Raw genomic sequence first — 27,565 nt, 5'->3', positions numbered from 1 at the left:
CAGTCCTTTTGCCATTGCTTCATAATAATGAATAGAAAGAAAGAAAGATCTTCTTGAAAGGGGAAGTTTTAAAGGTTTATTGACCAAAACCAAATTAGTGATTTGGTTGATTACTAAGCGTGGTAGAATTTTATTTAATAATGAATAATTTATATTGTTCAAGTGTTTTATTAGCAATAGCAATGTGATGTTTGAAGAAACAAAGTTCATACAGCAATATATGTATGTTTTTAACTATTTATTTTCTTCAGGAAACTTAACCATCCCAGACTGGTTAAGCTGTATGGGGTATGCACAAAGACATATCCTATCTACATAGTGACTGAATATATGGCAAATGGCTGTTTGCTTAGTTACTTGAAGAGTCATGGAAAGAAACTACAACCCTTTCAGCTGCTGGAAATATGTTACAATGTGTGTGAAGCTATGACATTCTTAGAAAGCCATCAGTTCATACATCGAGACTTGGTAAGTTCTGTTGAGAGCAGAATCAGGACTTTAGGTCTAGATCTTGAAAGGCATTTGGGGCCTTTCACTGACTTCAAGCAAGTAAAGGTTCAAATAGTTTCAATGGTACTTAGGCCCCTGTACATGAGCTGGCACCCAAGACTGTTTGGCTTTAATTTCCATACTCACAGTTAATGGAGGAATGCATGTTGAAAAATAATGACAGAAGAGCCATGGAGAAATTGGTTATTTTATAAACTAATTTTAAAAATCATCCTAAATCCTAGAGGCTCATATTCAAGATTCACAAGTTTAAATGATAGTCTTGTCTTCTCCTTGAGACAATATGTGAGAGTCTACATGTGAGGAGTGACTTTTCAATGGGCCTTCAACCCAGTCTCTGAGTCTCCAACAATAATATCATATGCTCAAGTCTTTTAATCATTTAGCTGTGTGTGCAAAGCAAATAGACATATTTTTTTTTATCTGAGGTGCCAGACAATTTACATGGACAAAAGACAAGTTTTAAATAAAAAGGCAATTTTTGAAAATTTGCTCCTGAGAGTTACAAGTCATGGTTAGCTAGGAATAAAAACTGAACCTGTCCTTGAATGCAAACAATCTCCCAGACCTAATAATTATACAGATAGACAATATAGCCTTAAGACACAGCAAGCATAAATAAGCATTTGCAGAATTGGGGTCTTCTTGGCCTATTGACTTCCACTACTGCTTAAAATGTTTCTATATTCCATTCTATTTATAGTGCATAGTAAATAACCTACTCAGCATTCACTTACAGTAACTTTGTTTCTCTTATTTTGAATGAGCTCATAAACATTGATGCAGAGTGCCCAAGCAACACAGTCATTGCCCTAGGACTCAACTTGAGAAACTGAAGTTCAGTTCCTGGCTCTGCTGTGGGTTTGCTGGCTATCCCTATGCAAGTCCATTTCGTCCATGTGGATGAGTGAAATGAAGATATGGGCCTCCACTGTAAACTGCATTTTGAGACTTAGTCAAAATGTGTTACATAAATGATAGGCAGTAGAGGAAATAGTAGTAATACTAATACTATTACTACTACAAATGGAAACAAGTTCCTCATGTATTAATTGAAGAATTCCATTAGTTCTGGGGAATTCTTCTGGATAAAAATAAATATCATATTTACTCAAATATGAGACAAGGGTTTCCCCTCAATCGATGTGGGGGGCAGGAAGCTCCTCATATTACATTGATATACACCGAAACCATATTAAATACATTGCCCATATTTTAAGTGCTGCTAAAAGCAGCATGTGCTCAGTAATGGAAACAAAATATGAAGTTGATTAAATGCAGCCAACATTGACTGTGACTATAAATGCGACTTATATCGGGGTAGACAAAATGGGTAGTCCAGCCGGTGGCCTCACTCTATTTCCCAGTAGCCTCTGCTTGTGTGGCTCCCCAACAGTTTCCATGGAGACCCTGGGAGTGGTGGGGCCATGAAAGCATGGGGTCATGATAGCTCAGAGTTTGGGCCCAGTCCTGGGCAGAGCCTCAGTTGTGTAGCCCCATACTGTTAGGTCCTGTGCTATCACAGCTCTGCCGCCCCTGGGGTCTTTATTGGAGACTGGCCAGAGCCCCATAGGCTGGGTGGGGAGCTGCTCCAACAATCTGGGGCAGCAACAGCAGGGGACCAGGGCAGAACTGCAATCTGCTCCCTGCATTCCCCTGCCTAGAGAACCTGTACTCATCACAGGGGCATGCAGGCAGCAGATCACAGCTCTGTCCCAGCCCCAGCCCTAGCCCCACACTGACACAGCCCCAAAATTCCAGGGTTTCCCCAGCCCTACCCACCTGTCTTGCTCCCTGCCACTACCCCACTGCAGCCACCTTGCTCGTTTGGGTCCTACCCCCAATGGTGGGTACAGGGAGGATGATCTGGGGTGCCCAGGCAATGGGGTTGGGGCTGGCAGCAGCAACCAAAAGAGCTGCTGCCATAGGGGCTACTGGGAAATAGACTCTGCCATGGGCTGGATCTGGCCTGTGGGCTAGACTTAACCCATTCCTGTCCTATATGGAAATAATATGCTGATGGGAAACATTTTTTTTTCCTTTTAAAAAAAATTCTGTGGGTGTTCCACAGAGAACTAGTACCAGGTTTAGAGGTATTGCAATACTAGGCCAGAGTGAACCCTGACACCCTCCCCTTTATGCCAAGACTGCAGACCAAGCTGCTGATGGCAACCCTTTTGTTTTTTTAACAAATTTTTCCTGTTCCAAGCCAAATCAAGTCCAAATCCACGAGTCAGTCCAGAACTGTAAGTGGCCCTACAACCAGCAAATATCCTCCACCCCCACCAGGGGCTTCAGATATTTCCAATGTCTTTTGGTGGGCATCCTATGTGTAGGCCCCAGCCTGGAGGCTTGGAGTTCGGATGCCCCCAAGTTTCGCCTACCCTGAGCCATATGGCCACAGGAGCAAGCTAGGGAGAAGCCTCCCATTTCCATAAGAAGCATATAGATGGCGGACACAGTAGATGTCAAAGCATATAAATGAGGAGATTTTATGTTAGTCTGCAAAATGTCTAAAGTGCTGTAAACTGTTGTGTGTTTACTGTGGGGGGGAGGGGGTAGTGTTCCCTCACCTGATCCACATCAATTTTGGGCATGCCACGTGCTCCCAGGATAGTTTGTGTCCTTTCGGACAGTGTGATCCCCTTTGGGAGGGTGAAACACCAATACGAAAAAGTCATTTAGGAGATTGGCCTTTTCTTGGACGTCAGATGTCAGCTGCCCCATTTGATCTCGCAGAAACATAAAAGATGTTTATTTTAATTTTTTTTAAAATATCTAGCAGGGGAGGTACCAGGATAGTATCAGTCAGGTTGTTTTCTTGCTCACCTTTGAATGACTACATGTAGAAGGGAGTGGAGACCTGTCTTGCACTGCAGCCAGGACTCCCTACAAGTCTACTATAGCGTCCCAATAGGAAGATCTTAGCTACATACCTATTTTATGGAGATGGGGGATTTCCCTCTAGCTTGCTCCTTTAGCCTGTTGATTAAGGGCAAGTGACATTTGGAGGTATCTAACCCCCAAGATCTCTGGGCTTGGGCTTCTATGTAGGATTCTTGCCATGGCTTTGGAAGTATCTAAAGTCCCAGGCTGAAAAGTCTGGGAAAGAGGATACTTACCAGTGGTAGCACCACATGGATTTGAATGACTGAGTTTTGCTCAATTGGTAGGATTCAGAACTGTTTTGGTTAATTTGACCTGGAACATAAAAAGTATTTTAAAAAAAAGCAAAAAAAAGTTTGTAGTACATATAAGTACAAATTGCTACCACCATGTTTATTTCAAAGTCAGTGTTTTCAGACTTGTTCCTCACTTGCATATACTCAGGGAGAGTGGGGTCTGACAGTAAGGAGTGGACAGAGGGCTGCAGGAGGAAGAAGTTAAGGTGGGGCATAGTGTAAAGGGGCTACCTGCCATCCCACATTTATTTTCCCTATTAGGAAAGGGGACATGTTGGGAAAGCAGTGGGAAGGGGACATGTTCAAGGCAGACCTCCAATACTTAGATTCTATACTTGGAAATATGTATCAAATTTATACATTTTCCATATATATAATCTAATTATTGGGGGCATCATTTTATATTGAGTAAACAAATGGTAATGTCACCTGTTTTGTTTTTGATTTTGACTACTCAGTTTATTTTATAATTTTCCCACTAAAGGCTGCAAGGAACTGTTTGGTTAACAATGATCTTACTGTGAAGGTATCTGACTTTGGAATGGCTAGGTAAGCTACAGACTGAATCTTTATCAAAGGGTGCAGTAATTTCAATCATACTTGGTTTATTCTGATTAATCAGCTAGTGCTGCCATGAAAAAAGTTAATGAATTGTTTACTAGTAAAATTAAGCCCCAGGTCTTGTAGAGAGTTAATAATTATAACTCATTCCAGGGTGTTCAGTGTGATGTTAAAGAAACCCTACATTTGGACTTTGTAGGTGAGAGAGTTTCTTTAATGGTCCCTTTCTGAGATAGCCACATGAGTCTGGATTTCTGTTGCCTTCAGCTCTACAAAGCAATAAGATATAAAGGGTCCCCCCATAATTTGGTAGTAGTGACCTGCCTGTGTAGGATAAGGTTAGAGTTTCTATCTCCTCACCTCTTAAAGTCTGGGTTTCAGCCTAATCTGAAGCTTTTTGGATAGTTGTTCTAATAACATTAAAGGAAAATGCAGTAAGCAATATAGCACTGTGAGTTTGTCATAACCTGAAGATTGGATCTTGCTTTGCAGGTATGTTTTGGATGACCTATATGTAAGTTCGCAAGGAACTAAGTTTCCAGTAAAATGGTCAGCACCAGAAGTTTTCCATTATACCAAGTTTAGCAGCAAGTCAGATGTATGGGCCTTTGGTACGTATTGGAGGTGCTATGTGTAATGCAGGAGCTTAATAAGGTAGAAAATGCAGCTTTTATTTCAGAGTTGAAAAGCTAAAAGAAACAGACTCCAACAACTATCTTCAAAGATTTACAAAAATACTCACTGCTTGTAGCTGCTTAACTTTGCTGTGCAACAACAGTAGATCAAACTGTGCCCTGTGTTATACTGCCATAGTCCTAATAGTTTTCTTTTGATGTAGTGTGAAAAAGTTTTTAATGCGGTACTCTAGTGTGAGTTGCTGACAGCAGGGCCCAAACCTGAGACCTCCTGCTCTACAGCTTGGGTCCCTGCTGTCCAAATTAAAAAGAACTATCTCCTTACCTCAAAGACTATAACAGATTCATAACCATCTTCATGTGAGCCAACCACTAGAGGGGGCCAGAGCTCCAGCCTGAGTAAACGTGGGTTACGCTTGTTATGCTTCAGGGGTATAGGTTGGGGTAGGCAATGTGTTTTGGCCAGAGTGCCGAAAAACCCCGCAGCACCTACCTTGGAAGGTGCAGGAGTGCCAGGATGCCAGAAAAGCAAAATGTGGGAAGGGAGTACATGACAGGATGCCCTGCTTGTGCCCCTTGCCCCCAGCCCTGCTTCCCCTGCCCCCCACACAAAGCCCCTGCCCCCTGGGCTCCTGGCTGGCAGCAGCTCCCCCGAGCCAGGGCCAGCTGCAGCTAGGAGGCTCCAAACAGCTACGCTGGGCTCTGGAGCCCCGACATCAGCTCTGTGCCAGCACATACTGGGACATGCAGTTACCACCAGCATGGACCTGATGCCGGAGCTGTGGAGCCCACTGCAGCTGTTTGCAGCCTGCCCACTGCTTGCTGCAGCTGCCCAGACCACAGGCTGGCTACAGGCAGCTGCACAGGGCTCCAGAGCCCAGTCACCAGCTCCATGCCAGAAGCGGGGGAGAGACTGGGGTTGCGCTGCCTCAGGCCCCTCCCCCACTGCTGGCTCTGAGGCGCAGGCGCATGCGCTGGCACAAAGCTGATGCTGGGGATCCAGAGCCCGGGGCAGCTGTTTGCAGCCTTCCGGCTGCAGCCAGCCCCAGCTCTGGGGTAGCTGCTGCCAGCCAGGAGCTGGGAGCTACCCAGAGCCAGGGATGGCTGTGGCGTGCCAAACGAAATGGCCTCACATGCCATGCTCGGCATGCATGAATGCAATGTACAGTATCAACAAATGTATAGTTTGCTATAGTGTGAAAGTTTTTAGTGCAGTGCTGACCCCTGGCATAGGTTGTAGCTGGGTTGGTCTATGCACATAGACAGACAAGGTTCTTTGGATAAATCTGATATCTTTTATTAGACAAACTCATATAGCTGGAAAAAATTCTTCATGTTAGGTCTTTGCCAGAACACAATGAACACCCAGTTCCAAAGTCTAATCATCTAGCTACTGATTGCTTCATTGTTGGGTTTCATACATGTGAGCAGGAGTAGGTGGCAAAGGACTGCTCCAGTGTAGCAGGTGTGCTGGGGAAGCAGTGTAGGCATGGCCCTTAGAAATGACAGGAGAATCACAGGGAAATCATGAATCCAGATTCTGTTTATCATGGTATTACTATCCTACTGTAATTCTCATGTCTTGAAGAATCAGAGGAGTCATAGTTTCATAGTTTCTAGGGTCGGAAGGGACCCGAGTAGATCATCGAGTCCGACCCGCTGCCATGGCAGGAAAGATTACTGGGGTCAAACGACCCCAGCAAGGTGTTCATCTAACCCCCTCTTAAAGACCCCCAGGGTAAGAGCCAGCACCACTTCTCTTGGAAGTCAAGGCCCAATTGCTCTGAAATGAACACAAAAAGAAGAATACTTCAAAAACCATCACTGGAGGGAATATTGCATGTGATGAAGAAACAATTCACTCTGTAATTGTCGTGAATGTCGCTCAATTTTCACCAGCCCTAGAGGTTTTTATTGCAAAATTATCACAAAGCATCAATTTGTGATATTTGTGATGGTAATATGTCCCTCTGTCTTAATAGATTCTAGAGATCTCAGGCTTTATTGCTAAGTATGGCAGATATAAAACCACTATACGGCCTTTTGGGAATTTTGTTTAAATCTTCTAATACTAAAAGAATGCAAGTGCCACTCACTAAAATACCAGTTAAGTCAAGTAAGCCACTCTTCTACAAAACCCCCCTAGTAATGGTTTTGTGTCACTTTTCTTCTCATAACGTTATATAAGTTGTTTTTTTTAGACTGTGATTTCTTGAACAAATCCATCATGCATCTGTACCACTCAACCTTATCTTATCACTACAACAGCAATTTTTTTATAGTTGAAAATAGGCTGAATTATACCAGCACCATTTGTCATTCATCCCTGTAAATCTGCTGGGAAAATGTTTCTAGTAAAAGTCTCATCAGTTATTATCACTGTGTTGGATGGGTATTGCTTTAATGTCTTGACATGGACTTTAAACATTGTGGATATTTTGACAGGAATCTTAATGTGGGAAGTATTCACTTTAGGAAAGCAACCCTATGAGCTATATGATAATATGCAAGTGATTCAGAAGGTTTGTGAGGGATACCGACTTTATCGACCCCAGCTTGCCTCAAAAAACATCTATCAGATAATGTACAGCTGCTGGCATGAGGTATGTACATTAGTCCATATGAGCTGGAGAAATAATAATTAGCGTGATTCATTAAGAAGAGGTGCAAAAAAATTAATACAGGAAACTCTCTGATACAGAAAAACAGTTATCGTGAGAAGCTAGATTTCATATAACAGTCTACAACAAAAAAACTGAAGGAAAGGAGAATATTTATAAGAAGCATGGCATGGAAAAACAGACAAGAAGTGTAACTGGCTGATTCCTCCCTTCCTCCAGAAGCTAGTGTATAATGAAGCTTTGCAAATAATGTTAAAACGTGCTTTAAAGTAGAGGACAGATTTAGAGTCTGCGGGGCTTCTCCTAATGCTTGTACTCCTGCAAGTGTAAACTTATCCAAGTTCTTCTTAAGGACCAATGTCTGCCATGCTGCCTATAGTGACTCTAGGACCAAACAAAAGCCTGATTTATTGTTCCTCTTTCTCCAACCTCTTTTTACCAGCCTCTGTACTGGGAGTATCCCCCTTGAATGTTTAGAAACTGTCTAAGCATTAGTTATGCTACTATAAATTGATGATGATCAATAGCTTTGTATGAGCACACAAAATGATAAAAAATAACTTGTATTTGAACAAAAACAATTTTAAAGTGTAAAAGATATCATTAGAAAGCTACAGCAGCACAGGAAATTAAAAACACCAAGAGCTCTCAAAAGTCTAAGTTGCCCTACCATATAAATGCTACTATTTCCCTGTACTTCTGAATGCTGTAGCCAGGAAAAATGAATGCAAAGTACAGTATCAACAAATGTATAGTTTCAGCGTTGAGCTGCTATATATAAATTTTTGTTTTCTTTTAGCTACCAGAAAAGCGCCCCACATTTCTTCAGCTTCAGTCATTCATTGAGCTTCTCAGAGAAGATGACAAGCTTTGAAGAGGAAAAAGAAAAAATTCTGAGCAAATGACTATGCATATTAGTAGACATATCAACTGCCTTCTTTGTGTGAGCTAATAGTCATGAGTGGACTGTGAAACCTGCCTGAGTCTAGCCCACAGTATTGCTCTGTATTAACTTTTAATTTTATCAAGGTTTTGACTAAAGAGAACTTTGCTCTAGACCAGTGGTTTTCAACCTGTGGTCTGAAGACCTCTGGGGGTCCACAGACTATGCCTAAAGAGTCCACAGAAGTTTACTATGATCAATCAAACGTATGTGAATACTGACACACACTTACAAGTCAAAAGGGTCAGCACCTCCATTTGAAATTTCCACAGGGGTCTGTAAATGAAAAAAGGTTGAAAACCAGTGCTCTAGAAAGCTCTTGTGATTTTCAAAATTGGTGATGGGAAGCAGAGAGTAGAAGAATATTGTTGATGCTTTTAGTATGAGTCTCACTGAACTTCAAAGTATCAAAAAATGCAGTACAGTATACATTATATTAAGACTTTTCCAGATTGTAACTATTTTTTTCTTTATTTGAAAAATGTTAAGTTGTTAAATATATATATATATTTCATAGGTTTTCTCATATCAGAACACATCACTGTATGTTTTATGTTTATAGAGACCCATTATAAGTCAAATTCCTAACTGGTACAAGTGCCTGCAACTAGTGGCTCTAGGGTTAGTTTCAATAGCGTGGATGCTGTTGGAGGTGAAATAGTGACTCTGTTTCCACAAAAATGCCATTGAGGCCAGTGTGTATTAGAATTAGCCCAAGAAGCATATGTTTGATTTTCATTTCATCCTGTGAGGCATATGCAGTACAAGTAGGGGGGAAATGTTCTCACTACAGTGTTCTAACTCCCTTTCTATCCTTGACAATGGGCGCATTGACAAGATGCTTTAATGCGCAGTAGACTAATTTACTAAGCAGTAAGTATCACCATCTACATATGCAGATGCTTACTGTACGATACATTGGTCCACTCCATGGTTAATTTTCTACCTGCATTTTTAGGTAGCAAATTAACTATGGAGTAGTTACTGTGCAGTAAAGCACATGTAGACGGCCGACCAGGAGCAAATTTGCTGTAAGTCAGCCAGGCAGCAGGGGGTAGGAGATTGCTACCTGCCCCTGGGAGTTGCCTGCTGCTGAAGCAGGCTCCAGTGGCAGAGCCTAGGCTGGGACAACATCCTCCTACCCTGGCAGCAGGGACCTCCTGGCCCCAGCTCCTCATCACATCCCAGGGTCAAGGCCAAGGGCTTCTTGCTGCCAGAGCAGGGGGACATTGCCCCAGCATGGGCTGTACCTGCCTGAGCAGCAGGAGGCAGCTCCCAGGGGCAGGGTAAAGTCTTCCAGCTCCCACTGGCAGACAGCTGTCTCCTGGCCCTGTGCTCCCTGCCAGCCCCCCTGAAGCTCCCCCTGCTTCAGGGGAGCAGAGCAGAGTGGGAGCAGAGCAGGGTGGGAGTAAATCTGCTTTCAAATACCTTCACATGTAGATACCTGCCCAGGGTGGGTTTGCTCCACAGTAAATTACTGTGGAGTCAACCCATCCAGTAGCATTTGCACATGTACACACACCACACGCAGCAAGAAGCATTGAGTAATTTCAGGACCCTTGGTTAGTAAGTTGAAAGCTTAGTAGCTGATGCATAAAGCAAGAAACTTAAAGCAAACAATACAATTTGTAATGTCATAACTGTAAGAAAAAACTTTTCATACTAAAGGACTGGAAGTCTGGCTCCCATGTCTATATTTGAGCCCCTGAATAGAAAAATTCAAAGGTGCTAAGCACCTGGAGTTCCTGTTGTCTTGAATGCAAGTTGCCAGCACATCAGAAAATGTGATCATATATTTAGGTGTCTACGTATGGATTTAGATTTAGGATTTGGATTTAGATTTATAATTAAAAAACCTGAATTTAGCAACCCAGGTTTATACATTTGATCTATTGTATTGTGTTTATAATTGATATGTCAAAATATTTGTCATAATTGATCATTAATGATTAATGAATAGCTTTGAAGTAAAAAATAGTCTTAATTGACATTATAGTAATAATGATGAATCTGTAGATGGGAAGTACAGTCCATACTATATAACCTTGTCCATTGCATGCATTGTTTGCATTTTCATGTTTCAGTTATTGCTAAAGAATGTAAAACTGTATTTCAAAGAGTCTGGATAAAGTATTAAAGCTGGTGATTTATGGCAACATTAGTAAATAGGCATATTGGCCATAATATTCATTTTTGTGGCTGATTTATTACATACCAGACAGTTACATCAGTATAGAAAATTTTGCTGCTTTTAATTTTCATTTTAAAGTCTGATTCAATATGGAAAGTGTTCATGTTTTGGTTAAGTAAGCATCTTCGTTGATTTTAAGTGAACCCTCCTACCCGGCCTTTCCCTTATTTTCATTTAACTTTTAACCTTTTTCTTATCAAACTGCTCTCATGGTTTGAGGCCATGCAGATGTAAGCTCTGTGGCCCTCTGGTGAGCTTTCCTCATATGTCCAAGGCCTGTGCTTGTGGTTGGTCTTCACATGTTTTTCTTTTGTTAGCATCAAGTTTCATGGTAATAGGCATGGCCACTGCTTTCCTCTGCATGTCATCATAGGCTTTGTTTAGTACTTTTGATGACTATCCAAAGCTTTCCAGACCAGCATTGTTTGGGAAGGGACAGATTTTTGGTTGTAGCCTCCTTAAAAGGGGAGGGGGAGCTTGTGCTTGGGAACATGCAGCAGTTGTTACCACCTAAATAAGTAGTGGGCAATTATTTGGGCTGACAGTGAGTTTTTATGACCTGTTGAGAGCCACAAGTCTCTCTCTCTCTCTTTCCCAGTCCTTCCCTCCCGGGGCTTCGAAGAGTATGGAAGCCTGAACCCACCCACAGCTTTAACACCCCTCACCCCATCCCCCAGCACTGGCGTCCACTCACCCACAGCTTTAGCATGCCTTCCCACCACCCCAGTCTGGACCTGGCAGCTGCCAGCTATGTCCACAACTACCCAACTGCAATCAGCAGCTTCTGGGCCAGGGCTCCAGAGGAGGTGGGGGCAGGGGGAGGGAGGGCTCTGGGCTGTGACCAGCATGGAAAACTGAATGCACCCACAGGTGTAGCACTGTAGCATATGAGCAGCTGTGGATGTGGCTGGCACCTGCTAGGTTCTGACTGGTCAGAAGGGGCAGGGCATGATACAAGTGTGGGAGGATTCATGCTTCCACATCTGTGCCTGGAGAGAGAGACAGAGCACCTGTCATGCTGGAAGCAGCCCCAGCCACCCAGCACCATGTGGCTGCTTGAGCTGGAGCCACCACCTGCCTGTGAGCCAGATCCATTCACTTAGCAGGTGCCCATGTGCATGCCAGAACTAATCACCAGCCCGTGGACCATATTTTGCCTACCCCTGACCTAAATGTTACATAAGCCTGTTGGGAGACAAATGAGGTAAGTTGCCCTCATTTTGACCTCTGATGAAGCAGGGGAACAATTGGAGTGGCTTTGTCAGACTTGTATCACTACAGAATCATGAAGATGTAACAGTTATATCCCAACAGCTTGTATCTATATCCTTTGTCCCGTAGGGCAGTGGTCTCCGAAGTGGGATGCGCGCACCCCAGGGGGTGCGCGCAACAATCCATTGGGGTGTGGGAAGAAAATATTAGAACTTCTATTTAGATGTATATTTATATAAATATACATATATTGGGGGTGCATGCTCAAAAATTTTTTACTGATAGGGGTGCGCGATCAAAAAAGTTTGGAGACCACTGCCGTAGGGTATCAAGTGGAGCATATCAAATGTGTTTTGAAGGGTGCTTGTATCAGAATCCTATGACTGTTGTCTTGTAAATTTGCATCTGATTGCAAGTGTCATACACCTGGATGCACAGTGGTGTGCATCCCTAAATATATGAGAAGAAGTTTGTTCAGTGCTGAAAAGAGAAACTCAAATTCAGTTTACTAAAATTCATTTTATGGGAAACTGTTTTCAAATACATTTAATGGGATTTCCCACCCCTGGATAAGATGTTTCTGACTTTGACTGACTGGAATTCTTGTATGTGCCACTTATAGACAGGCATGGTTACTGTCTGATTTGCAGCCTGCATCTCTTACTTTGCATTGCTGATGGAATTACCACAAGGCATCTGGTAATATTACAACATGGAAGGCACATTACACGCTTGGTTGTTTGAGCTGAAAAGCAGAACAAAGTACAGAGGTAGATGGAAAGTTCAAAATAAGCAGCTTTCAAACAGAGATTTCAGAACTTAACAATAAAAACGCAGCATGGTGACATATGCTCCAGTGATATAAGCTGAATAATCTGTGGGTGTGTTTTTAGTTGTGTGCACATGCACACACCCACCCACATGCATGCATGCAGTTTTGGTGTTCAAGCAAAACCTACTCTGTCAGTTGTATCTGTAGTAATTAACTCAGAACAGCATTTCATCTGAGCATCCAATACCGTTCTATTGAAACACTCATAAAATAGAAAGATAACCTGCTGTTCAATTATTGATCCAAGTCAAAAATCAACTAAACTTAAAGGTCAAATGCTAGCCCAGGTAAAGACAATGAAAAAAAGTTCCCTTAATTTTTATGGAATGAAGAAACAAATGACATCAAGTACTGCACTGTGTTCTTACTTGGTTGAGTTGATTATTGCAGAAAGCACCAGTAAGATACATCACAACTCCATTTATTAGAAACCTGGTAAAACATTGTGCACTGTAGCTTGTGCAAGGACTTTAAACTTGTATGCTTCATTTGTCCTGACCTACAATGCTGCTTCAGTCTCAATGCTACTGGTCATTCCAGATGTGCTTCTCAAATGCATGTTCTAATGCTTGGTAAGTATGATTTATGATGTCATAATTACAGAGCATGACACTCTCATTAGCCCTTCAGTTTTCAACCTCTGTAGAGAAAATACCAGTGCCTGAATATTTCTGTATTGATTGTATCATTTGCCGTTTTGGATGCAACACTTGTCCAACACAGGCCTTTTGTAAGTAAAAAAACATTTAAAGTTAAATGTCACTTTGTTGCTGTGTTTTGTAGAGGACTCTGCATCACATGCATGTGCCCTTAAAAGTCATAGAATCATAGAAAATGAGGGCTGGAAGGGACCTCAGGAGGTCAGCTAGTCCAACCCCCTGCTCAAAGCAGGACCATCCCAGCCATGGCTTTGTGGAGCCTTAAAATCCTTCAAAGATGGAGATTCAACCGCCTATCTAGGTAACCTGTTCCAGTGTCTCACCACCCTCCCGGAGAGAAAGTTTATCCTAATAGCCAATCCAAATTTTTCTTGCTGCAACTTAAAACCATTGCTCCTTGTTCTGTCATCTGCCACCACTGAGAACAGTGTAGCTCCATCCTCTTTGGAAGCACCCTTCAGGAAGTTAAAGGCTGCTATCGAATCCCCCCCTTAGTCTTCTTTTCTCCAGACTATGAATACCTATAGGATCAGGCTCCAAATGCAAGAGGGTTTGGGACGTGTCTAGTCCTTGGAACCTAGTTGTGAACAAGGTGCCTGGCTGTCGGAATCTAAGTAGTTCTGGTCATGGTCCTAACCCAGATATGTAGATTCCTGAGAAATTTTACTGGTTAAATGTACATATTCCTGAGGTTATATAGCTGTAGAGCAAGGTTTTGAGGCTCCAAGTTGCATAATTAGGAATGGCTGACGCATACACCCCAGGTGCCAAGTTAGGAGGGGTGCCAAAATTGCACCCTGCCCCTGCAGAGTCCATGTCAGGAATTCCAAAACAGTTCCTGGCTGCTACTCCTTTAGGAGCAACAGCCAGGGTAGGCAGAGCACTTGGTGGCAGCACCAGCAGCTCGGTTAGGGACTATCTTGGAGTCCCAGCATGTGTAAGGGTGTTGCTCCACTCTTGGAACTGTATCCCATCAGCCTCCTGTAGGGTTTGTTCCAGGCACCAACTCACCTTGTTAGGCCATTGGTTGGAGTTCAGCATCAAAGATAGTGCTTAGATGGGATTTAGAAGCCAAAGTCCTTTTATAAGTATAGTCTGTGCATTTCCTACATTCATTATAGTGAATCCCTTGTACTGAAGACAACAATGCTAGGATAATGGTGGCTGAGTCATGTCTGGTGTGTACAGATGACTGCACAAGCTTATGTGCAATAAGTACCTGTAGCAGATTGCCACCTCCAGACTTCAACCAGGCACTTTCTCCCCTAGCATCTCTCAGGCAACCCCAGAAATAAACAGTGTCTCTTAAAATAGCTGGCTTTTTTTCCCTGAGGCTTCTCCAGCACACACCAGTATTATACAGCCTTTTAAAAAATTAAGCAACAAAATCAAAACCAAACCAAACAAAAAAACCCAACGAACCAACCAAACAAAAAACACTGGGAGAAGTCCATGTGACTCTGGCATTCCTACAGTGGACATGCCCTCCACATAACCCAGCAATTCCCCATTCTGATGTTTCTCCCATGTGCCTCTCCCTAGTTCTGCTTGCTAGTGTTTTTGACCCCCAGCATCCCCTCTGCTCCCATTAGCCTTCACAGCTGCAGCCCCTCAGCCAAGCTGGCTGCCCCGTCTTAAAGGGAAAGGCCCCACTGTTACACTATTTTCAGTATCACTCAATGCAGGAGTGGGTAAGTCTTCTACTTTGTGTGCTTTTCCTGCTCCCTAGTATACCATCACTCCCCAAAGAAATTTACTGAAGTTGCAGCAAAGTTGGTTTAGATTGAATATCAAGAAAAACTTCTTCACTTGTTAGAACAGTGAGGCAGTAGAATAGACTGCCTAGTGAAATTGTGGACTCTGCATCACTGGAGTTGTTCAAGAAGAGGTTGGACAGCCCCTGTTCAGGGATGATCTAGGTATAGCCATTCCTATGTCCTTCTATGGGTATTTCCCATGCTTCTGGGCTTTGCTAGATGCTGCATGAAGCCAGGAGAGAACCCTGCTTCTACATGTGTCAGATTTTTTTCTGTTTCTTTGTTTTGTTTTGTTTTTTCTTTTAAAGACTTCCTCTAATGCATTGAGATTTTGATTGGGGTGTGCCAGTGCTTCTGTTGGGACTTAAGCCCCTCCTGGCTACAGGGTCTTTCCCCAACACTCAGGGTCTATTGAGCAAGATTTTATTTTAACACCCTTGTAGCAGCAGAACATTGGCACTATGGTCACCATGGTCCCCCTGCTTTACCTGCAGCAAGTTAGAGTGCTATGTCTTGTGTTGTGTATGACTTTGGTTGACTATGTAGTTTCACTAAGAGGTTAGACAATGGATTTGTGAGGGATGGTTTGAACAGGGATGATCCTACCTCAGGCAGAGTGTTGGACTAGATGACCTCTCAGCCCTACTTCTCTATGGTTCTATGAAAAGTTACACAGAGGCCAAGATTTTGCCTCTAACACTTTTAGTAGATTTGTCAATCAGGGAAAATTGTATTAATGGTCTCTTGGCTTGTCTAGAGCCCACATGGTGTAGTATTGCAAAGCTCCCTCCCCAATTAACCTGTTAGCTGGAGCAATCACCCAGTATATCATAGAGCACCAAGGTCAAAGCAGGTGAGCATGCAAACCACTTAGCTAGTTCAGGATCTCTTCTCTTCATTAGCATTTTAAAAGCTGTCAGTTTTGTACTAATGCAGAATAAAAAACATGGTGAACACCATGGTGAATTTCTCTGCCACAAAGTGAGATATCTTGTTTTCCAGCCAGCCCTGGATCTCAGCCTTGTCCTGCACTCTAGATGTCAAAAACATGTATCCCAATGGAAAGTTTAATGCAGCAATATAAGCTATTATTAAAGAAATAAAATAATGTGAGAAGTCAATCTATAGATCATAACCATACAACTAAAACACTCATATAAGATTTTGATGTGTCCAACAAAGGAAGCAAATTCTTATATATTTGTAATGAAGCATTAAATTATTGCCAGTTTATTCCCAAACACAATCATACAGTTGGTTTCATTTTCAGCATAACCCAAAGAAAGATTCCAGGGAATATTGGTTATTTGGTCTCCATACCATACTTACTGTGCCAGCCAGTTGGGCAAGTTATAATACCATGTCATGTCTTCTTTTAATTTCCTGTGTGTCTTTACATTTCTCCTCAGATTTAACATTAATTCCCAGGGAAAAGGTAGAGCCATTTTAGTTCAGCTGCAAGTATTTGCCTGCTTACTACTAGAGCGTTCTTCCAGCTGATCATCATGCTAGATTCTTATTTTCCTTCTTTCTGTTGGATAGTACCAGTGTCTTATAAAATAATTAACTACTATTTATACACATCTGTTCTTAGTCCACAGGCAGCTAACTTATAAACCCTTGGGAATATAGACATATAAAAGAAGAAACAAGAAACTGAATATAGCTAGCTGATGGATGAGTAGTAAAGTAATAATATTCAGACAGAGGCAAAAAAGTACATACATGTTGCATTTCCGTGCAGCATATATTTAATCCTTAAATGGCAAACAAGTCATTTAGTTGCCTTAGACTGTGTATGGGTAGTTTCTTGAAAATATCAGGCCTTATAATGCTTAATGACATCTGTATTATTTTGGCCTTTCCCATGAAGTGTCGTCAAAACCAATATGAAAATAAAAACTTAAATAGAAAATCCACATTATCTTCTAAAATGATGTTTGTCTATCTTCACTTGGTTCAAACCCAGCATTGTTTTCTCCATTAACAGAAGAAAGATGGCTCAGGTCACATTTTACCAGTTCATTTGCCTTTTCTTTCTTTTTCCTGTAAATAAAAATAATCTGTTAATACATGTGAGTGTCTGGCTCTGTTTTATATTTTTTTCTTACTTTGCTCAACTTATGTTGAATTTCAGCAAGGTAGTATACTTAATGTCCCAATATGAATCACATGGCACCCACTGACTTTAAGAAGAACAGCAAGCCCAACATGAACAACAGATCAATCTCTGTTGTATCAGTACTGGATCAAAAGTATAGACAACAAATTCTTATGCAAAACAAATAAACCCTATGCAAATCACAATGTAAGTCAGATTCTCCACTGTTTTAGGGCAGCTTGGAACAGAAAAGACAATGCAGGTTTGATGAAAAGCTGTCCAGGACTTTCTTCGGTATTCTTTGCTGCTAACTTTGTACTCACCCTGATCACATGCACTATCTAAAATGAAACTTACTTTTTTTTGTCTCTCTGTCCAGTGAAAATCAAGACAATGATTCCAACTACTACAATGCCTATGACTACTCCAAACACTATTAGCCATATGGTGACAGGTGGTTCATATGGTGGGGTCAGTGTTGGAAGAATACCCTCAAACTCAAGCGTGTTGTCATCCAGTTTGAAAGCCTCACTGATTCTTCCACGAGACATTCTGCCATCAAAAGGAAAAAAAAAAAAAAATATATATATATATATATATATATTTAACAGAGACGTGTAAAAGTATTCTGCTTTCCTTCTAATCTTCTAAATAGCTTGAACTTCCATTGAACTCTTCATTTGAAGAAGCTGGTCGAGTAAAGGAACAATAAACTACTTTCCTTCTTGATGTGACACGGTTGGAAGACAGAAAGGCTATGTAAACTTCTGATACAGAGATGGTAACCTACAATCTCTGTTGCAACCATAAGTGACAGCTAAAGATCTGATGCTACTTTATGCAGTCTTAATACTCAATTTTGACTGCCAACCCAAAGGAAGACAGGAGACCTTCTGACCTTACATTCACCTAATCTCCCTCTTTCTTTTTGCTTCTCAGCTCCTCAATATACTGTATACAACTAGGGCCTCAATTACATCTCTGTTTTCTTTTTGGAATTTCTGGATTCTATATTTTACCACCTTCACTCAACCATGGCAGTTTGACAAGAGGGTTTTCCAGACTCCTTGAATCACTGTATATCAGCTACTAAGACATCATCAGAATAGATGGACAATGGGTCTTTTCTGTTACAACAAATTATCTTGTTCTAACTTTTCCCTATTCTAGTCACAAAAAAACACTTTCTTATAGCACCTCTGTCAAATAAATTGAGCATTTCTTTCACCCTCCATCCTACTTTCACTAAAAGAAAAAAATCACCTGATAGCTTGTTCCACATCAGACTTGGAAACAACATTACTGATATTTCCAGGCATGCTGACAAAGAAAGAGAAGGAGATTCTTTGTGTCACAGAATCTACGTAGATATCTCTGCTCCTGAATGACATAAGAGAAATGTTTTCATGATTAAGAAAGATGTTATCAACTTGAAAATAAGAGGAATAGAATTTCTGAATTTATAATATACAAAAATGTGTGATGACAGATTGAAAATGGAATTGTTTTTATTGTCACCTTGGAGATTCCTCTTTTTTTTATTAAATAATATTTAATGCAGAGTCATTGCCCCAGGATTGAGGACTCCAAGCAGCATAATTTCCACTTTGCCAAAAATAGAAGAAAGGGGCTGCCCTCAAAGAGTTGGGACAGCTTTAACCCTTCTTTTACTGTGAGTAACTGAATAAAAATGGACATGTCTTTGCACATACACTCTTATTAGAACACAGCCAAGACATTAGGGTGATTGATGTCCTTGAAATATGAGCAAATAATTAAGGAATATTGATAGCTTCAGAAAGTCATCCTGAGAGACCTAGAAAGAGTTATGTTTTATACTAAAATCCATTTCTATTCACAAACTAAATGAATAAGGGCTTTACATTTGTAAATAAAATTAGATTAGGGTAGAATTTATTTATCCTAAGTAGGTTTTCATTTCATTCTAATCAACTTGTTCACCTTTTGAAGCTCAAAATCACTTGAAAATTCATCGTCATAAATGTAAGTTTATTATTGCATTGCGTTTCATATCATTTCATTCTTTATTTCTAAGTCCAATTTACTTTTCTCATTCTAAAAGAGATCTCATAGCTTACACTTATTCCTTTTCTGGCATTTGAGCAGAAATTCAGATCTCACCACTAGCAGCAAACTACATAATCTTCTGTATCAGCCATAAATAAATCATGATCTATTTTCTTGCATGGGTGACATTTTTCTTTCCATCAAGAGTTCTGAAACTTAGGCAGCAGGCAGGAAAGCAAGTGGCTCTCCTGTTATGACCAGCAAATGTCCTTATGTATCATTTAATATAACTTTCTCTTCTTACATTACATAGGAGACCTGTCACCAGCATATATCCCTACTGAGCCAAATAAGGATTGTAAAAAAGCCCAAACAACTCAACTTACTGGAAGTCAACTGTCTCACTCTTGACCTCTAGGAAATACTTTCTCATGGCATAGGCAATTGATGACTTGAACAAAAAAAGCTCACTTTCATCCCATATGTACTGTAAATATAAAAGACGAGATTTTCATGAATGAGAAAACTTATATAGAAATCAATCTATAGTATTATTTTAAAATAATTTCTTAATAATCTAAGACTCAGTATAATAATTACCATTTACTCCACTACTATTTCTATTGTGATAGCAGCTAAAAAGTCTAACCAAAGCTCCACCAAGCTAAGAGCCGTACAGAAAATAACAAAGGAATCATCCTGTCACCCTCTGTATTATGGCCATTGTGTCAGGCAGCACATGCCAAATGCAGAAACATTTGGCAGAGAGGGATGGATGAACGGGAGAAGAAAGAAATGGTTTAGCAGAGAAATGAAAGCCTGGAGTGATCTACTATTTCTGTTCTTTGCACAGGTCCTCTAATGTTTAAAGTATATTACCAACATTATCTGCCTACTTGTCACACCACCAGTGAGGTGGGTCAGCATTATTCTCCTCTTTTTTGCAGATGGGGAAAATAAGATGGACATAATTAATAAGGTATAATAACTGATACGGTGAACCAGCTTTGGAACCAAACCCAGAATTCAGAGCTTCTGGATTCTACTCGTCTTCCACGTTCACCAAATCCTCTCTGAAGCTTATTATTTTTATGGTGTTTTAACTCATTTAAGATTCTGCCTTTTTGTTTGTTCATCCCAAAACTATTAATCATCTTTACTTGCGTATGTTCTGAATCCCACAGACATCAGCACAGAGAGCGCTATCCCGTTTCAGCAGTAGGGTTTATAACATTTAAAACATTGGAACCAAAAAGCCCAATGGCCAAGATCTTGTAAAGTCCTTACCTTGGCTTTCAGTTTCCATTGGAGATATTGTAAATCTAGTCTGCTAAAGGCATCACAATTAAGACTGGTTTCTGTCACAAAACGGTATATGTAACTGTGCTGTTTGTTGTTTTTGTGTTTGGTTTCCCTATTAAGAATTCTTTGTAACTGTGTTTCTGCATTACAGTGATGTATAGTTGGAAGGGAGCTCATGGGATCAACAAATCCAGCCCCCTGTTCAAGGTAGAAGTATCCCTGACTAAACTGTCCCAGTCAAGTGCCCGTTTAACCTGATCTTGAGCATTTCCAGGGATGGAAATTCTACAGCCTCTCTAGGCAGTCTGTTCCAGTGCTTAACTACCTCAGGCAGAAAGGTCTTCTTAATCTCCAGCCTAAATTCTCTGTGTTGAAAGGCAGAGCCCCCCAGGCAGCATGGGGCAGTGGGGCCTGGGCTGGGGCTGCTGGGGCTGTCACCTGGTCCCACACTGTGCAGAGGGGTGGGGGGCAGTGACCCAGACAAGCAGCTGATAGTGCCAGTGAGTGCCAGGCAGGTGCTGGACACCAGAATCTGGGTCTTAGCATCAATGAAAAAGTTCAGCTATATGCACCATTATATTTGCACCAGCATATAATTACATTGCACTTTTGTGATTTAGCAATATGTCCAATGTTGCTAAAGCATTCCTAGGTATTTAACACGGTTTTCTCCAGTACCCGGCAGTGTTGATCACTAGTCTCTTAATCCACTGAGTTTGTTTCAGTTTTCCTTCTACTTTTGCTCTTTTTGAACTCTACAATATTGACAAATGGATTCTCTTAGGGGAAAATAAAATTAATTGGATCCATCCACATGTGTGCTTGTAGCATTTCAAATAAAAGTGGTGCAAATTTGAGTCAGGGCTTTTTTACTCAGTGCACGTGCCTGGACATGCCCTTTGTTGTGGAGCAAATTGTGCCTCTTGAGGCATATAACCCTGCCTGGCTCCTCCTGGGTCTGCATCCAGGCAGGGGAGCTAGAGCCTGGGGCCAGCACCTGTTCTGGCCCCAGGAGTATAAAAAGCTGCCCTGGCAAGTAGCTCAGGGTTACTCACTCTCAGGAGCTTCTGGGGCCCAGCCAGTTGGTACCTGGGGATACTGCCCCTTGTGTCAGCTGGACTACTGAAGCAGCCCTGATTGTTCCCTGCACCCTTTACCCACTGCAGCAGTCTGGCAGTGGGGGCTGCTGCCTGGCACACCTGCCAGACCCAGATGGGGACTGCACAGCCAGTAGAGGCATCTGCCGCTCTGGGCCACCTGCCAGTGGGCTGTGGTTGCAGGGTTGGCCTTTGTGCGGCACTACTGCCATGTGTGCCCCTGGCAAGCCATCTGGACAACTATCACCCAGAAGATGTTCCTAGTGTGGTGGCCTGCTTTGAACTGTCAAAGCATGTCCTACTGGCCCCAGTTGGCCAGGAGGTCAGCCACAGCCAGCTGGATCCAAGGTGCCAGCTCTAAGCAAGCAGGGTCCTGCCACTGGCTTCCCTGGCAGGAATTCTGGTGTTCCTTATTGGAAAACTGAAAAATCCCTGATAAAAAAAATCCCAAAGTCACTCTGTAAAATACCCCAAAATCTATATTCTTCCACAATTAAAACAAAAGACCACTCTCTCTCTCTCTCTCTCTCTCTCTATATATATATATAGAGAGAGAGAGAGAGAGAGAGAGAGAGAGAGAGAGAAAATGCGAGACAGAGAGACAGTGATCAGTTGGGCAATGTATTATTGATATATCTACAGTGTTAAAGCAATTTGGAAACCTACCAGTGTCTCTATCATCATAATAAAATGAATTCTAAATACCTATATGTTTTGCCCCACAGGGGCCACAGCCCCCCCAACAGGGGCCAAATAACCCCTGCAGGGGCTACCAACCCCCTGCAGGGCCCACATGCCCCAACCCCACTTGCTTCCCCAGCCCCCCAGATTGCTGCCCTGACTGGCCCCATCCCCCACCAGCTCCTGCAGCCCCCCCCCCCAAAGGCTGCCCCCTCCAGCGCAGCCTCTGGCACTTTAAAAAAAAAAAAGGCCTCTACTCACCCCAGGAGCAGGGCCTATGGGGGCTCTGAGGCCTCCAGGCAGAGCCCCCCAGGCAGCATGGGGCAGTGGGGCCCAGGCTGGGGCTGCTGGGGCTGTCACCTGGTCCCACACTGTGCGGGGGGGGGCAGTGACCCAGACAGGCAGCTGATAGTGCCAGTGAGTGCCAGGTTTGTTGTTTGTTTGTTTTTTGGTTGTGGGGATGCTAGTTTGGGGAGGACAGTGATGGGGGTGAGGTTCGGGGGATGGGGCCGGGCAGGGCAGTGATGGAAGGGCTCGGAGGGCAGGCAGGGGGTGGGACCAGGTGAGGTAGCCATCAGCGGGGCTGGGAGGCAGGCAGGGGGTTGGGATTAGGCGGGGCAGGCTGGGGGGGCAGGTGGGACCAGCACGGATCCCCTCATGGTCCCCTACCCCCTACTTACCAGCACTGGACGCCAGGTCCAGCTCCCTGCAGCTGGCACGCAGTGTGCTTCAGCACCAGGTCACGGGCCAGCCACAGAGACACTCTGGCTGCTACCAGAGTGTCTCTGTGGAGAACCCAGCCTCCAGTTGCCTCAGGTTTTATTTCACTCTGTTTTTTTTACCCCTAGATAGCCAGGGGTCAGGGAACTTTTTCCCATTCCTGTACGGGGTTTGAGACACTGCAAGAGACACATGCAGGCTCATCTGAATACACCCATTGAGTTTGATTCCGCAACTGGTGCTTTTGGGGATTAGCACTTCCTCTGGCTTTTTAAAAATGTGTTTTGTATATACAGCATTGTAACTATCATGTGGTTTAATTGCCTGTGTAGGTCTCAGATAAGTGCCCTTTTAAACAAAATTATTATATTTGAGAAAAGTGGAGTGGAGGGAACTTATTGCTCAAGTGACTTAAACTTCTGATTGGAGCTTCAGTAACCAATAACCAACTGCTCTGTCTCAGGTAATCAGGAACTGGGCCTACTGCAGGTTAGCTATTTAGAAACTCTGCTTCCCTTTCAAACAGAAATGGCCCCTCAGGAAACTGTGTATATTATTATACCATGTAGTCAAACAAAGATTTCATGTGCTACTGTCTTCTTGAGAGAAGATGTCAATTTGGCCTTTAATCCCCGAAATAATGTTAATATTAAAATATACTTAAATCCCCACAAACTAAGGGTCATATCAAAATCTCAGCCCATGTTTTTAGCTTCTTATGGCATACTCCCACATTAGATACAGAGGGCACATCCAAACAAGCATGCATATGCATTTCCCTGGAGACAAACACCAGTGGCACATAGTTGTGCCTCTGCTACTTGTCCCCAGGGAGCGCCCATGTACACACACTCTGGTACATGGCAAGCTGCCCCAGTGGAGGCTGGGGTCAGTATCTGGGCTAGCCCCCACAGCCTTACCTGGGATTCTGGGGGCCTCTTGGGGCTCCAGTGATGGCAATCCAGCACAGAGAGCATGGCTGGCAGCTGGACCATGCAACTGGCCAGCCAGGCCCTGGTTTCAGGCAGCACATGCTGCCGCCATGTGCAGCATCCTGCTCTTTCACATGTGGTTTTTTTTTCACAAGTGTTCAAAAAAATTACCACACAGAAAATAACAAATGCCTGCATGTGCAGTGTGTGTGGTTTGTGGCACTGCAGACAGTTCTGAGATGCCACATACCACACATGCACTCTTGTCTGGATGCACCCAGAGAGAGTATTTTTAGTGACTATTTTTAAAGGGGTAGATAATAAAAAATATGAGACAGATCCTCATATGAAATAATCTATGACATATTTTTTCTTCAACCAAATAGAAATTACTGAAGCTAAAAGGGGCTGGACAGGTTAGTCTTGTAAATCATGTTTATTCCTAAAATCGCATCTGAAGCAAAGCTGCAGGTGCTTTTATTTGATTAATCTGATTTGCGACCAGTGGTATTCCACACTGCAATCAACCCTCTGATTTCAGCATGTGTAGACATGACTGACCTAGCTTTAACTAGTTATCTTGTGCCCCAATAGTGGAGGTATAGCATTACAATCTGACAAGGGACCTTGGCTATTTACTGAACAGATGACATTTATGCTACTATGACCTCAACAAGCCAGTTTAAAGATCCAGCTATAACATACATATACCTACACTGTAGTTGGAGGTATGTCCTAAGCCAGTACTGTCTGATGAGGGATGTGACCAGTTGATCCAAGTTATATCTGCTCTATTGCCCAACTCTGCTTATTTAATATAACACTGAAGCAAATGGATACTCTTCCAAAGTCCACTGCATAGCAGTTAATGTAATGGTATTTATACAACTGGAAGGAAAAGCCTGATCCTGCCTCAGGTTTTACATTCACCAGTCTCTTTAACTCTTCAATATAAACACTGTTCTGTTTAGAATACATTCAGCAGGCAGGAGCAAAGGAGCAGTTTTTCTCTATCTTGTAATGCTCAAGCTAAGACTGTTTAGATTTCTAGAAACATGAGGCTAGACCTTAGCTGGAAATCGATGTACCTCTATTGACTCCAGTCGAGTTACACTTAGCTATCCAAGCTGGTGCAGCTAGTACACAGTTAGGTGCTTAGAAGCTTACCCCAGGCATTACCCTCAGGGCTGTACCTATACTCATTGAAATAAATGAGAGCTTTGTCAATGATTTCAATGAATGCAGGATTAGGCCCATAGAAACTCCTGTGCCAACGTTACATAATATGCACAGCATTACTTGTTACAAGAGCCTTTATCTTAGAGCTGTCACCATTATATGCAATAACACAAGGGGTCTGTTGTGTAATTTGGACCATTTCCAATTTTATTTTATTTTTTTGTGAACATGTCCCCTCATTCACCAAATATCCAGCATTTCACTGCTGAATCAAAGGGGCCCCTGATCCTTTGCATTCTTAACTGAAGCCAAGCAGAAGCTATGAAGAGAGAAATTCCCTGGTGCACAGTATTTTATGCTACTCCAGTGGTGTAAAACAGCTCTAAAGCCATCTTAAACTCACAGTTAAATTAGGTTTAGGATTGCTGGTGCATTGGCTGGGCACAACGGAGCAGCCAGTGCTAGAGCTGAATCTGTCTCGTGAACGTCAGGGATTCCTATGTAGGAATCTTCCTGACTTGCTTGCTAAAGCAAGGAGCCCTTGCCAAACTCAGTTTCTTGTGAGCGTCACCTGGATAGAATTTACGGGAAGGCAGGGAGTTACCTAATGGAAACAGCTTGTAATTTGGTAAAGCAGGGACTGGTTTGAAGGGAAAAAGAAAAGTCCCGTGCTTCCCTCCTTGGAGCTTGGGAACATATTTAACATACAGTAATTCAAATTAAGTACTCTAAATAAGATTGTATTATAGCTGCTCAATTGCACAACAAAAAGAACAGGTTGGCAAAAAAGCCAGGCATAAAAAGGAATTAAGGTAAACATTAACTATAATGACTAATAAATGTGTTGTAATATGGAGACAAGGTTTTTATGGGTGATATCTTTTATTGGACCAACCATATGCTGGGGGAGATTTTAGACCAGCTTTTGGGTACACTGTTTCTAGCTGGTCTAATAAAAAAATATCACCTCTGCCATGAGTTTTGATTGCTTTCTCAAGAGTCATTCCATGTTACTGTTATCAGTTTTGAAATATATCTACCTCAAGTCATCAGGCTAGATAGCAATAAAAATAATTACCAGACTTTACATGCAAGAGTGATAGAACTTGTAGTATCTGTTTGTGTGATAAATAAGCCCACATTTGTACCAACCAATGGCTTCCTACACCTAGGTCTGAATTCTAACCACTGTTGTTTGAGTCTAATAGGCAACAAGCATCTGCCTAATGTGATCCCATCCCCAAAAACAAAAGCTAGCTTTAATGAGAAAGAAGTATTTGTTTTTAAAGACATTATACAGCATTAGACAAAGATGCTTAAGTAGGTGGGCCAAAGTAGTCAGTAGTCAATGCTTATTAAGGGAGATGCCTTCCTTTGTTTCACTGTTTCTAAATCCCATATCAAACACAGAAAAGATATTTGAGCGCATGGATAGGAGTGCAGACAAAGGAGGAAATGAGGACAGCAGAGCTTATGTGAACCTGGAAAGGTTACAGCAAATAGTGAGACAAAAGCTAGAAGCAAAAGTGACCTAGGACCTGGTAGGTGCCTAAATGCACTTAGGTGCCAACTACTGCACCTTGCTCAGGTCTCTGAATGAACATAAACATGCTGACTTTCATGACACAGCCTCACCTTGGACTTTAGACTCACAGGAAGCAGCAAGCAGGAGGTGAGCACACCCACTTTGCATGAACTGTTTCTCAGAGGATTTAGTAGGCTGAAATGCAATTGCATTGAGTTGCCTAAGTCTACTTATGTTCTTAATAGGTAGAATATTATCTGGCCCTTGATATATGAATTTTCCAAAGGGTCTCCAGTGCCTACTATATAAGATGTAACTTGATACTACCAGATTGCCCTATGACTGTTAAAACAAAGCAGGAAATTAAAACACCACAGTAATATATTGGTCTGAGTCTATTCCAGAAGACCCCATCCAGAATGATGTACCTAAGTACTTACTGCCTTGTCTCCGAGTGCTGATTTTAGACTGATCCGTACTTTGATTGAATTGGCAGCATCTGTTTTTAAAAGAAACGAGCATTGCGTCAGACTTCCAAAGTCAATACCATAAAGCTGCTCCCTGGTATCATTAGTGTTGAAGTGATGGGCTTTTATCAATACATTTTACTCTCTCACAAAATAGTGGTAGACACAACTCTGTTCTCGGCCCCTAGGCTGTGCTGCATACTGACTGCAGCCTTGGTCGTGTGGCTTAGTAGTTCAGCATTAGACTGACAGCTTTGGGTAGGATTCCAGTGCATTGAATAAAGTATCTTGCAGTTCCTACAACTCTTTCTTGATTCACCTTTTTTTAACATGGCCAGCAAAGGAGAGAAGAGAGGAAATGGCACTTAGCATTTCCAAGCTGGTTTGCACAGGTTCAGGCTAGACAAAGATGCAGGCAGGATTTTAGGCA

At 42.3% G+C, this 27,565-nt stretch overlaps 2 protein-coding genes across 2 annotated transcripts in view; one reads left to right on the top strand and one right to left on the bottom strand.

Moving 5' to 3' along the window:
* Positions 1–10,596, top strand: part of BMX (BMX non-receptor tyrosine kinase) — a 46,378-nt gene extending 35,782 nt beyond the window's left edge. The window contains exons 15-19 of the mRNA XM_090063224.1: positions 252–468; positions 4,177–4,241; positions 4,746–4,864; positions 7,334–7,491; positions 8,309–10,596. Coding sequence (XP_089919350.1) covers positions 252–468; positions 4,177–4,241; positions 4,746–4,864; positions 7,334–7,491; positions 8,309–8,383 — 634 coding nt within the window. The 3' untranslated portion in view covers positions 8,384–10,596. The remainder of the gene's footprint in view (positions 1–251; positions 469–4,176; positions 4,242–4,745; positions 4,865–7,333; positions 7,492–8,308) is intronic.
* A 5,737-nt stretch (positions 10,597–16,333) lies between these two features.
* ACE2 (angiotensin converting enzyme 2) overlaps positions 16,334–27,565 on the bottom strand; it is a 34,135-nt gene continuing 22,903 nt past the window's right edge. The window contains exons 14-18 of the mRNA XM_090031651.1: positions 27,109–27,167; positions 19,619–19,719; positions 18,468–18,584; positions 17,562–17,756; positions 16,334–17,149 (exon numbers count right to left, since the gene is read on the bottom strand). Of these exons, the coding sequence (XP_089887777.1) occupies positions 17,032–17,149; positions 17,562–17,756; positions 18,468–18,584; positions 19,619–19,719; positions 27,109–27,167 (590 nt within the window). The 3' untranslated portion in view covers positions 16,334–17,031. The remainder of the gene's footprint in view (positions 17,150–17,561; positions 17,757–18,467; positions 18,585–19,618; positions 19,720–27,108; positions 27,168–27,565) is intronic.

The sequence above is a fragment of the Crocodylus siamensis genome, chromosome 1 (genome assembly GCF_052110815.1).
Source record: "Crocodylus siamensis isolate JL-2025a chromosome 1, ASM5211081v1, whole genome shotgun sequence".
NCBI classification, from domain to species: domain Eukaryota; kingdom Metazoa; phylum Chordata; order Crocodylia; family Crocodylidae; genus Crocodylus; species Crocodylus siamensis.
The sequence above is the reverse complement of the archived record's forward strand: the minus strand, read 5'-3'. Positions and strand labels throughout refer to the sequence as shown.